This window comes from Bradysia coprophila, chromosome II (genome assembly GCF_014529535.1).
Source record: "Bradysia coprophila strain Holo2 chromosome II, BU_Bcop_v1, whole genome shotgun sequence".
NCBI lineage: Eukaryota > Metazoa > Arthropoda > Insecta > Diptera > Sciaridae > Bradysia > Bradysia coprophila.
The window spans coordinates 12,802,995-12,815,757 of record NC_050735.1 but is presented as its reverse complement, the minus strand read 5'-3'; the positions used below and the strand labels follow the sequence as shown (position 1 = coordinate 12,815,757).

The following is a 12,763-nucleotide window of genomic DNA, read 5'->3' as shown; positions in this document are numbered from 1 at the left end:
AAATAGAGTACTTTCTGCAGCTGATCACCATGATCACGTTTGCTTGAAGTGCGTTGTAATAGTACATTTCTGGTCTCATAGCCCTATGCTCAAATCGTCCAGAAAAGAATTTAAAAAAATCAACTGATCTCTTCATAATCCATCAGCTCATGAACTGGGAATACCTAGACCTCGAAATTATTTACGAACTGACCTACCGTCACTTCAAGCATCCCAAAAGTCCAGAAAAGAATTGAAAAATCAACTGATTCCATCGCAGTCCTTTAGCTCTAGGACTAGGAATGCCTAATTTTAAAAAATCAACTGATTTCTCCATAGTTCTTCAGTTCTGGGACGGTGAATGACTACACATTGAAATATTTTAGGAACTATCCTACGGACACCTCCAGCATCCCTGAAGTCCAACAAATTAGTTTAGAAACGCGACGGTAGTCCTGAAAGTGCCCGTGTTCTAGAGCTAGGTATAATCAATTACTTCCTCCATTACTTGAATCACACAAAATCTTGGTCTAACTTATTTCTCACATAGATATTATAGGAGACAGGGCCCTCTCAATAGAACAAACTGACAAATCAAAATAAAACGTAAAGGGACTCATGACGTCAAAAACAAAGCAAAGTTGACGTTTTCGTGTTAGTGGTGTATGTGACGTGACATAATTTTTCAATGAATTTCGGGTAGTCCACTTTTATGTAGCCTCTCGGAGACACTAATAGCTTAAATTTCTACCTTTCGACAAAAATAATATAGAGAGGAAGTGCTGCCAACTGACAGCATCTTTGATTCGTGCCTTTATAGAATCGAAAGGTTTAAGCTTTCTATATCACTTAAAACCAAAGAAATCGGCCATAATTCCAATTTTTAATGATTTTTTTTTAAATCGTCAATATACATTGATTGCTATTCATAAGTGCATCTAAGTACACTTTGACCGTTGGGTTTACGTGGCTCGAATCAACGCTAAGCAAGTGTAAGTACAAAATCAATATTATTTAATTAAAAGGCTTGTCACTCAAGTATTTCATACTCGTCGCCAATATCGTTATTTCGTTAGGGAATCAAGTGATGTACCAGTATATAATCAGTATAAATTTAGCAAAGGGTTAAGACAGTCGATAATACAATTCTAAGAAAATGGCTACGATTGAAGCCGATAAAATGCTGCAGCAAATTTCAAAAATATTTTATCTGAGTGGAATATGGCAAAGTGACGGGGAGTCGAAATACCGAAAAATCTCCAAGAAATGTTTCTACTCCCTTTTTGCTGCTTGGATACCAATTTTCTTTGCAATTAATGCATTTCGATGTGTCGATCGGAACGAATCTGTTCATTCTGCACAAATTGCAGTTTTAACGGCGGTTGAATACGTGAAATTTTTGTACCTTATGTACAAGAAACAAGAAATTCTCTCATTTTTGAATGATCCGATCTTTGTTCATTCAATTCAAAATCGAGAAGAATATGAGCTCGCGAACAGAAAGATAGAGAAATTGATGAAATTCCTACGTCCATATTGTTTGGCCATATTCATAACTGTTTTTTTGGTCATTGTTATAAAATTGCCAATATTCTCAGCCGATAAAGGTTTGCCGTTTTTTATTAGCTTCACGTGGAACGTATCAGAAATTTTTTATTGGTTGGCGTACTTAATCATATCGCTGTCAATAGTGTTGTCTGCCGTAATAAATTTTATTACTGTACTAGTTTGGTACATAATGTTGAATTATTCTATTGAGTACGAATTGCTGGGAAATAAATTAAAAACCTTAGGAGTATCAACGGAGAAAGGTAAGTATGAAGCACCGTTTTGCGTATTCTAAGACCATTTTTTCTTTTTGTTTAAACAGACAAAAATCAGGACAAAAACGACAAACAAAAGAAAATTGTGGAAAAAATACAGAGCCGGAAAAGCCAGATCGGTGTACAACAAAGTAAAAAATTCGTCGAAAATTTAATTGTTTTGATAAAAGCTCATCGAAACTTGACCGAGTGCGACTTCACCCATGCTAAGATCGATCTGCAATTAAAATGAGATTTTTATTCCAATACAGAACAGTAGAGCGATTTCGATCCTGTTTCTCAACACTATTTTTGGCCCAAATCACAATCAGCGGCATAATTATTTGTGTTTCAGTTTACAGTTTAGCATTTGTGAGTAATATTAAATTTACCGAAAATTGCAAGGATGTTCATCTCGTCGTCTCATCTAAATGCAGACTTCGAACCGAAATATTGTACAAACAGAGTTTTATTTCGCTGAACTGCTGTATGGATTTTTTGATATTTTTTTGGTTATGTACCTGGCAAATGACATTACCGTTATGAGTGACCGACTATCTTACTGTTTATTTTCGTCAAATTGGATTGAGCAAACTGAATCATGTAAAAAGTATGTTCTCATCATGGGCGAAATGTTGAAGCAGCCACAACAACTGGTCATCTTGATTTATCCAATGAACTTGGAAACGTTTCTGAAGGTGATTCAAGATATTCGATAAACATTTAAGAAATTTTTGCAATAAAATTCTTCTTTTCGATCAGATTGTGAAAGGTGCCTACAGCATGTTTAACATATTGAAAAGTTTGTAGTGCGATTTCAGCTAAAAACTTTTACTGTAACAAAAGGATAGCTTGTAACTAGTATAACACATTGTAGAAAACGTTATAATATGACAAATGTTTCACGAAACCGTAATTTTTTCTTGTTGTGCCTTGCATCATCTTAGAGGAAATTAGGGGGACGGGAGAAAGTCTGTCCGAAGTCGAATTACTACGAAAATGAGTATACTTTTATAATATCTCTATGTGCTCCGGGGCAACAATAGACCATATTTATTCTCTACTTTTGTTCGAGTGATTCTTTTTGACAAACGACCTGTCGAAGTCGGACGCATTTTCCAGTGGACTTTTTATATTTGCCTAGGAAAAGTATTGGTTCCCTACAGAGAAAAAAGTCAGATTAAATGTTTAATCTACGGAAAGATTACAAATATTTTAAATATTTCGAAAGATTTCGTTTCAATCTTTTTCCAAAGATTACAAAAATTTAATCTTTCGATAGATTGCGTTTCGGGTTAAAATGGTTAAAATTGAAATTCTCAGAAGTAAAGATTTTGCCACGAAAATATGTTGTTTTTGTTCAAAGTTCGTTGTTTTGGTATCTAGTTTATGATTATAAGCTACTGCCATGTGTAATTTTTAGTCATTGGTTGGTGATTCAAAAATAAAAACCACAACACACAAATGTTTTAGATTTTTGTTTTGTTTCCTGAAAGGGTATTGACTTCCGAGTAAAGAAAATCGTTTTATTTTCCATACTCTTATGCTTAATTTCCTCTTACTTCGTTTACGCTCCATTTAGCTAACCCACGCCACTTTTTTTATTGTTTAAAACGTAAACGGCGTAAGAGGAAATCAAGCATTATGGTACTTTTCAATTTTTTTGCCAAGCTCAACTTCCTTATCGTTGCTCATACGAAGTATGATAATAGTTTATTGAATAATTGGAAAAATGAAAAAGAAAATGTTGCATTCAATTAGGATTTGAACTCGTTTACTATGATGGTTACCTCAAATGGTGGCTGGTACAAAGGTTTCGTTCAGAAGATTATTTTAGAAGTGTAAAATCTCCGCAACAACGGTTCGAAAATAAATCTTGCTAAGATTAAGAACCCAATAGCTCAGTGATAAAGTACTTTTGACTGGAGATACGGAGGTACCGAGGTGAACGAGTTCAAATCCTGATCAAAGTAAGTAAAAAAAAGGCCGATGCTATTCGCACGCGCGTGCGAACAGTATTTCCTACGGTTGTAGACTATTCGCACGCGCGTGCGAACAGTATTTCCTACGGTTATAGGCTATTCGCACGCCGCGTGCGATTAGTCATTCTTATGTTGGTTGACTATTGGGACGTGCGTGCGAATAGCCATTGTTACAGGTGTGGACTATTGGGACGTGCGTGCGAATAGCCGATCCTACAGGTGGAGACTATTCGGACGAGAGGCAAATTCGTGGCACAGGACGAGGCACAGGACTGGAGATACGGAGGTACCGAGGTGAACGAGTTCAAATCCTGATCAAAGTAAGTAAAAAAAAACCATTTAATTTCAACTAAACAAATACAATCGCTAAACCGAACTGGTGTGCATACGTTATTTTGCACCAGCTGGTCCCATTTGGAATTGTATGTGACCAGCTGGTGCAAAATAACGTATGCACACCAGTTCGGTTTAGCGATTGTAAATTTTCCAATTTCAGAATAAATAAAACAAGTAAATCGGTCTCCAATATTCAAATAAATGTTGGAAAAAAAAATTTAATTAAAAATTTAATTAAAAATTTAAAAAAAATGAAATCTCTTGGAAGATTTCGATCTAATCCATCGACAGATTATTTTCGAAAGATTAAATGCAAGTAATCGTTTGAAAAATTAGATTTTAATCCAAAAATAAATTTGGTCCTATATGTAATCCGAAAAAGATTTAAATCTAATCCAGGATTTTTCTCTGTGCCTGAAGCCAAAAATATATTATTTTTTTAAATTCGTAAAAGTTTAATTATTTCGGCGAACTTCTGACGGTTCCTGTGCGTTCGAAAGGCAGCAAAAAAAAACTGTTTCCTCTATTATGCTACTGATATTAGCTTTCTAAAAAAATTCAGTGCACAGAAAAAATGTAATAAAAAAAATATTAATTTGCTCCAATTTCAGCTGCTGATTAACTTTCTCGTAGTCAGTGTATATAAAACAATGCCAACGCATTTCTGATATAAATTAGCCGAAAAATTTAGAGTTAATTGGCGAAATCCTCGACAATGTTGTGGAAATTAATAAACTTTTCCTCCTAGGGCTATATACATCGAGATACCTACAGCCTAAATTAAAGAGAGAATTTATTTCACACTTAGACGAATTATATCATTTGAATATTTCGTCTTTTACTTGCTACCCGTGTTACCCGTGCCTTTTCCATACTTTTTCGAGAGTTAGAAACTTGATTTCCCCACGCGTGGTTCAGCTCCGTTCCAGATTCACGTGCCGTTGAACCTCTACAAGATAAAATGACACCAAAAGTTTACAGAATTTGTTCTGTAATTATACAGGATTTTGTTGACAGTATCTCGTTCTACGTTTCGAATCATTGATTGAAAAAACCCGTGTAGATTCAAGCCGTTGCCTTCTTAACCAGAACGTTTTTGCAAAGTGGATCACAATGGTTGCCCAATAATCATGGATTAACACATTAGAAACCCGCCACCTAACGAGATGGCGAAGACAAAGGTGCCAGAGCACCACTCATGACAAATCATCATTGTAATCGACCAATGTTATAAAAATTTATTTTACCTGGATAACATACTAATTCCGGGGTGGAGCGAAAGTGGAGATAAAATGCTGTTTCGACCTCCGGATACAGTGGCGGTCAGAGTTGAGAGACAAATTATATATAGACAGGTAATTAAATTACGAATAAAATTACGTAAATACATGAAAAAACATAGCTAACGCCGACCCGTACGAAACACCTATTCGTATCAAAAGCCTTTAATGTGAAACTCTTCATTTCTCTTACTTCATTTTCTTCTCTGCTGAAAAACTATTCTCCCTTTAAAATCACTTACATTATCCACTCTTTGCCTTGTTATCATATACAACTAAATTGCCGGAGGCAATATAGACAGCCCCGTACGAAGACAAATTTCATAAATTCCTATTTAAACAGCTATATACCGCTATATTTAACTATATTTCACTGTAAAGAAACATTTCACAGAGGAATATGCTATTATATAGCTCTATATGCCTGTATATAGCTCAATATAGCTGTATATAGGTATATATAGCTGTTCGTATATGGAATCCCTGAAACCCCACACACATAACAAATTATTTCCATGTTAACAGAAACTCTCTAAGTATCATTTTTCCCAAGATATTTCTATTTTACTAAAATCCAATATGGCCGCCGGCAGCCATTTTGTTAGGAGACCGGAAATAGTACCGACGCTTTACATTCGTTAATACCTTTCAAACAAAAAAAAATTCATGAAATTGGGTCAAAATTTACTCGAGACATTGTCAAAATACACCACGTTCACTGTACTTCCGAGTAGCCAGATAAGAGCTCACTCCAAGAGACCTAGCTCACGCTCCGGAGAACATAATTTCATAAATTTGTTTTTCCCTGATTGGTACGGTCAATACCTATCTAATAAAGCTAAAATAGACGAAATATGTTCAAATTTGGCCGACCTACAAGCAAAAACTGCTTGCCGCCCTGTGCCTGTTCCACACCAAGGGGTCTAACTCACGAGTTCCATAAACTTTTTTTTGTCGATCGGTATTGTAAATACCTTTTATTTGACGTATCACTTACAAGTTTAACGTTTAAATGTCCGGAGATATCTTCGAAAAACCGTAAAGCACTTATTGGGCCACAGCTCGGGAGGGGTCGATCCAAAATCACTCATCTTCGAACTTAGCCTGTCTTTTGACATTACCAAACGGGAAAAAAAAGAATTTTCAAAATCGGATGCGTTTTACTCAAGTTATCGTGCAGACAGACAGACGGACATTTTTTTTTCGCGGATTTGGCATCTCTAGACAACCACAATATGTTTCCCCTTACTCAGGGAGTCCAATTCGACGTGTTACAAACGTATGCGTAAACCTATAAGACCCCAGTACTTCGTACGGGTCTAAACATGAAAAACGAAATATTTGATAGTGTGAGAATTCGTGGGCAAATTAGCGCGAAGAATTCAATTTTTTTTTACTACACAAAACTCTTGAATTTAAAAAAAAATCAAATATTGGAACGATTTCCTTGGAAATGAAGTTGGAAACTTTCAGACACTGCAAATCAACACCGGGCAAATAATAATTATTTGTTATCTGATAACCAATCGCTCATAGTTTGCATTGCAATTCGAAAATTTGGTAGTTGGTAGTTGACTACCACGGTGATAGTTGACAACCAAATTAATTACCATCGAGATGTTTACTATTCGAGAACTTCGCACCGATTGATGCAATTATTCTGTCTGCTTGTCTATTTATAACTCGAGAGTTTGGTAGTTGGCTACCTCGATGATAATTTGCATAGTTGGCATTGCAATCCGAAAATTTGGTAGCTAAGAGCTAACTACTAATATCATAATTAATTACCAAACGTAATTTTCGGCAGAGATGTTTACTATTCGAGAACTGCGCACTGACTGACGAAATGATCTTGCCTGCTTGCCTATTTAGAGCTTGAATTTTTGGTAGTTGACTATCATGTTGATAGAGAGGTGGTAGAGATGTTAACTGCTTGAGAGCTGCACACCGACTGATGAAATTATTTAGGCTGCTTGCCTATTTATAATTCGATAATTTGGTAGTTCCGACTCCGACTTTACTATACCCAGCGACGATGTATTCCATTCGCTATGCCTCCTAGATTACGCTAGGCCAACCAGGTATGTGGAAAATGGACAAACACACAAAGAACTGACCCTCAGCTGGTGTACAGTTCGACTAACTACGACATTTATGTTTAGATTGTTGTTGTTATTCCGATCTCCGTGGGAATTCATCATTCATCACGTTTAATATCGAGCTTCCGATCTCTCAAAGGAGATTCATTTTTCGCATATGATGGTCATCTTATGTACGCCTTAAGAACGGTTCATATTATTTATCTTTGGTTAAGGTCTCCTTGCGAGATTCACCTTTCTTGAATAGTCAGTTTTACTTTCGCATGTAGCCCTCACTTCGTTCGGGCTACAACTCGCGAAATTGCCTAAAATCAAACGTCCAAAACAGATACACAAATAACTATTTCTTCCCGGTAACCAAGTCAAAATTTCCCTGTAACCGAAAATTTTGACCAAAATTTCCCGATGAGTCGCAATTAACTTCCCGGTGGCGCGAATATTATTTCCCAAACCCTTTCTAGGCGTTTTGTGCAGATTCATTCCCTTGACTGTAAGTCATAGGTTTTACAAAAACAAATACACCGCCTATTTGTAATTCGATAATTTGGTAGTTGACTACCAAACTGGTAGTTTAATACCAAATTGGTAGTTGACTACTAAATTTATAGTTGACTACGAAACTGATAGAAAGTTGGTGGAGATGTTTACTGTTCAACAGCTAAATATCGACTGATGAAACTATTCTTTCTGCTTGCCTATTTACAACTCACTTGTTGGTAGCTCCAGAATTGAGAAAATTGAGAAAAAGAAAAAAAACCTCACTAGGCTTATAGCCGGTCTATTCTTGTTTGTTATACATGCTTTACATTGTACTTCATTTTGTTCAAAACGTGCAACATGTATACCTATTTCAGTGTAGTAAAGTATATAGATTACTGTCCACAGTGGACGCAACTATGCAAAAGACCACTCCAATCCAATGATCAATGGATCCTTTTTAACATACTTAAGTAACAGTAACTTTCTCTCCTCCGAAGCAAACAATATCATCCGATTGGTTCAAGTTCTCTAACGTAAGGCAAATGACATTGGTTGAACGGTTGTTTGGTTATTCCCGATTAGCCTGATTTGCCCGATTGATGCGAAAATGGAAACTTCAACTTCATGTTAGAGTAACAAAATTGTCTATATATTTTTATTGAAAACACAAAACATTTTCCGTGTAACATAAATGGTTTTTATTAATTTGTTTCCTTTCTGGTGTAGGTTTTTTTTTAAAATTTATTTTCTTTTTTTCTTTTGTTGCCTCGCTTTGTATCATTTTTCTTTTTCTTTTTAAATTCAAATTTCACTTCATTTTTATGTACTTCAGTTTTTCAATAGATTGCTTCCATGTTTGTTTTTTACATTTCACAGCCTCTCACTCTCTCAAAAACAAACATTTTTTTAAAAATATTTCTTTAATCTCAATTTTCCGTCGTGGCTCACATTTCTACATTAAATTTTGTTTTCAATCTGAATTTTTAAATGCAATGCTTCAACTAAATAAATATTTCTGCGTGTACAAAACGATGGGGTGGATAAACGTGAATTTCGTTGACAAAAGAGTCTACGTTTATTTGTCCCTCGGTACAAATTGTATATGTCTGTCGATTCTGTCGTTGGATCCATATACAGGAAGGACAATGCACGCATTTTTGAACTGTAACTTTTTTTCGAAGGATTTGACATACGTCAATTTTCAGTTCAGTTAATGACTACACTGGAACACGTAAGAATATCAGAATTGTTGATAAATTTTGACCTGATTTGAAATGACCTGAAACCTGAAATATAGAAATTAGGTCAACTTGTCAACCTTTTACAATTTTGTACAAAAATTTCAGTTGAACCTGAGACCTGACTTGACAGGATTGAAATTTGAACTTTCGTCCACTGAACTGAACTGTGTTACAACGTAAAAAAATCGTTCGTCGACCTTCCTTTATTACTGTCACTTCAATGGTTGAATCAACATGCCGAGTACAATTTTCTCTCGCTTTTTTCTGCGTTTTATTTGTAAAGTAAACTTTTTATTTAATCCATCTGAATCATTAATCATTCCACAATGGGACAATGCGAACTGTGATTTCCATTGCGAATTCCGATATGGTTAAATTCTGATTCAAAATGTTCCGGATGACGTAAACCTTTATTTAAATGGAGATTAATTATGACGATAAGAAACAAAAAATAATCAAAAAACGCAAACATCGTGAATTGTTTTAAGATCACTTTGTAATTAAAAGGCGGCAGTTTTAGTTTACTAAGTCTATTTCCGTCACTGCTTGATCCTAATCCGTTTCATCGTTATATGAATTTAAATATTCAAAGCTAAAATATTCTCTTTTGATAAAAGAACGCTCAGTCTTCACGTGACTTAAACCACTCGCGAACCGGGAAAAAGAAATCGGTTCAATTTCCTTATTAATTTAGGTAAAATTGTGCCAAATACGTTCCCAGTCAGTTCCAGTTGCTAAACTGTTTTGTCGAAAGAATCAAGCGACAGACTATTACTCATCGTATAAAAAACTGTTACCAATATTTTCTTCATCTTTTTTTTCGTTCAAATACAATCATCTTAATCCCTAGAACCAGTCTCATCTAAAATTTCAGCTACATCTCTAATTCAATGTGGCAAATTTTGTTTATCAATTTAAATTTGTGTTTTCTTTTTCTCCGTTTTCCATTCCAATTTTTATCAATAAAAAAAAACTTTCTTTTTATTTGTCTTTTTCATTTTGTTTTCTTCTTCGTATTTAGAAATTTATTTTGTTTGTTGGGTAAAATTATAAACAAAAAATCGTTAAATTTAGAAACATAAAATTATTAAATCACAGAAAAAACATTGCCTAATATCTAAAATTGTGTAAAAAAAATTGTAATTTCGAATTCAAGAATTTTTGTTTTGCTTTGCATGTTTTCTTTATCTTTCTCAGATCACATAGTAGTTACCGACATGTTTTGCGTTAAAAAGTTTTTTTTTTTTTTTAAATAATTTCATTGTTGCATGACACAGTTAAAATAAAAAGAAAGAGAAAAATATATCAAAAAGTCTGCACCAACAACTCTCCTACAGGGCCTACTTTTAGGAATTTAATTCCTAAAAATTTCTTCAAAAAGAAGCCTAAAAATTCTTAAAAAGTTTTTAAAATCTTAAATTCTTAAATTTAGGAATTAAATTTTCTAAAAATAGGCCCTATACTACTAAGAAGGTACTTTATAAAGCAAGGCCCATTTTCAGGAATTTAATTATTAAAAATTCAATAGAATTGAAAAAAATCAGATGCAGGAATTTCAAGAATTTTATGGAATTTTTAAGAATTAAATTCCAAGAAAAAGGGACTGTCTCAACCCGCCCGGATTATTGGTTCATAAGGGTAGTCGTCCGTCCCGAGTTTCGTGTATGTACATACAGCCCGCTGCCAACCTTGTAGCGCTAAAAACCCTCGGTTCTAATTTATCGAACTTATGCTATTGGCTCAAAATAATCTTTAAGGTTTCAGTTTATTACTTTAAGTTCCGTTTGAATCGAGATTTGAATGCAAACATTTGGTCAACTACAAAGTCCGTAGCTTTCTTCCATTCATTCTGAGTCAAATGTACCACATGGCTCTATATGTAGGACCTACATTGTGGGTGGGAGAACGGGGTTTCGGTGGCTTTGGAAATAAAGTTTCTCTATGTTGCACACATGGCAATGTCAAGTATGTCCAAGGTTTTAATTTGTGCTAGATGAAGTCGTTTTTCAATCCGTGTAACATTCCAATAACAACTGGAACTGTGTCAAAGGACAAATGAACTAATTACATAATCTGTATTGTTAAACATATTCCATCACTAAAGATAGCTTGAGCTGCAATACAGCAGCTGCATTGTTTAGTGTTGTCGGTAGCCATTGCATCTGTCACAGAATTTGTAGTTTAGGAATTAGTAACATTTCCCGTAGCTCTACCAAATCGAATATTTTTACAAAACCGTCAGTCAAATTACGAATAAAATGTTGATCATCCTGACGTACTTTTCTTAGAAATGAATATAGACCAGCCAGCAGCTGAAGTTATTAGAATGTAATTTGTTTCGATCAACCGAAAGAAACTGACAATCAGAGTAGAAAGTCCTGAAAAACATGATCAATGCGGACAAAGTTTTATGAATTCCATTGAACTATTGATGGTTCTCGGACGAAACATGTAATACAGTGTTATAACGGCGAGGATAAAAAAGGTCAAGAGATCCGAAATTTCATAATTCATCATTTAAACACGACTCAAATGTTTGGTAAAATACAAAAATTAAGTTGATGAGCAAGGACTTGTTTTTGGCGAAACTCTTTCTCTAACAAAATGTTAAAAAATATTTGAAAGAATCTTGTCACTGCATATGAAATTACCCAACTGTCTCACAATGAAATTACCAAAAATTTTCGCTTTTTCATTTTTTTCACATAAATTGTTTGGTGAAAAGTTTTATCTTTTCTTGTCAACAAATATAGTTTTTGTATTTTGTTTCAGCTTAAAACCACGCAATAAAAACTGTACACAATTTTTCAATGTGCCAATTTGTTTAAAATTAAAAACAAAAACACATTTATAGACCGAGATACCATGCGTGTATACCAGTCCTTCATATAAGGACACGGCTTGCAGCCTATGTTTGATCGTTACATTACCCGATACGGAGAACATTATTGTTCTACGACTTTTGGTTTTGATCGCTCGGTTGAAAGTGCATTTATTGCATCTGACGATTTTGACGAGTCGAAAAGTCAGAAATTTCAGTTGTCACGCTTTGTTAATTTGAAGGTATTGCAGTGGAAATGAAATCTACCAAATTTACCGTTGATTTGTAATCAACGAAAAAAGTTTTCAGTGCTCCCATGGAAAATTAGTCATCATTATTAAGGACTTTAAGAGGTTTTAAAAACCTAATAAGGTGAAATTAAGGAGTTTTAATCAAATTTTTGAAAAACCAAAATGACCGATGAATGAATTGCCAAAATGTTAATTTAAAAGTGAAAGAAACATTCTTGACTTCATTGAGTTCAGATTCCAATAAAGACCACTTTCTAGGCTAATTTTTGATATTAGGATTCTTTTTATGAAATTTCGAATAAACATTTTGAAAAACAGAAGTTTTTATTGTAAATGCGACAAAAAAGACTGCTCACAATTATGGCGCAGCCCGTAAAAAATCGATCTTTTCAAAAAATTCAAAAATTCAAAACTTTTGAAAAACAGTCTTTGAATTGGATTTGTTCGTTTAAATCGCTCAATAGATATTACCCTTCTTACAGTGTCGGTGTA

General features: G+C 34.5%; 1 protein-coding gene across 1 annotated transcript; it reads left to right on the top strand.

Annotated features, from left to right (window-relative positions):
* The first annotated feature begins 989 nt into the window (after positions 1 to 989).
* On the top strand, positions 990 to 2,598 carry LOC119073930 (odorant receptor 94b-like). The gene is made up of 5 exons (XM_037179803.1): positions 990 to 1,790; positions 1,850 to 1,991; positions 2,054 to 2,153; positions 2,219 to 2,479; positions 2,544 to 2,598. Exons 1-5 carry the CDS (start codon positions 1,136 to 1,138, stop codon positions 2,589 to 2,591), a joined length of 1,206 nt encoding a protein of 401 aa, XP_037035698.1. The 5' UTR covers positions 990 to 1,135; the 3' UTR covers positions 2,592 to 2,598.
* Positions 2,599 to 12,763: the final 10,165 nt, after the last annotated feature.

Coding starts and splice junctions, on each gene's coding strand:
- LOC119073930 (XM_037179803.1), top strand. CDS start 1,136: ATGGCTACGATTGAAGCCGATAAAATGCTGCAGCAAATTTCAAAAATA. Junction 1,791..1,849: donor AGGAGTATCAACGGAGAAAG/GTAAGTATGAAG, acceptor TTGTTTAAACAG/ACAAAAATCAGGACAAAAAC. Junction 2,480..2,543: donor ACTTGGAAACGTTTCTGAAG/GTGATTCAAGAT, acceptor CTTTTCGATCAG/ATTGTGAAAGGTGCCTACAG.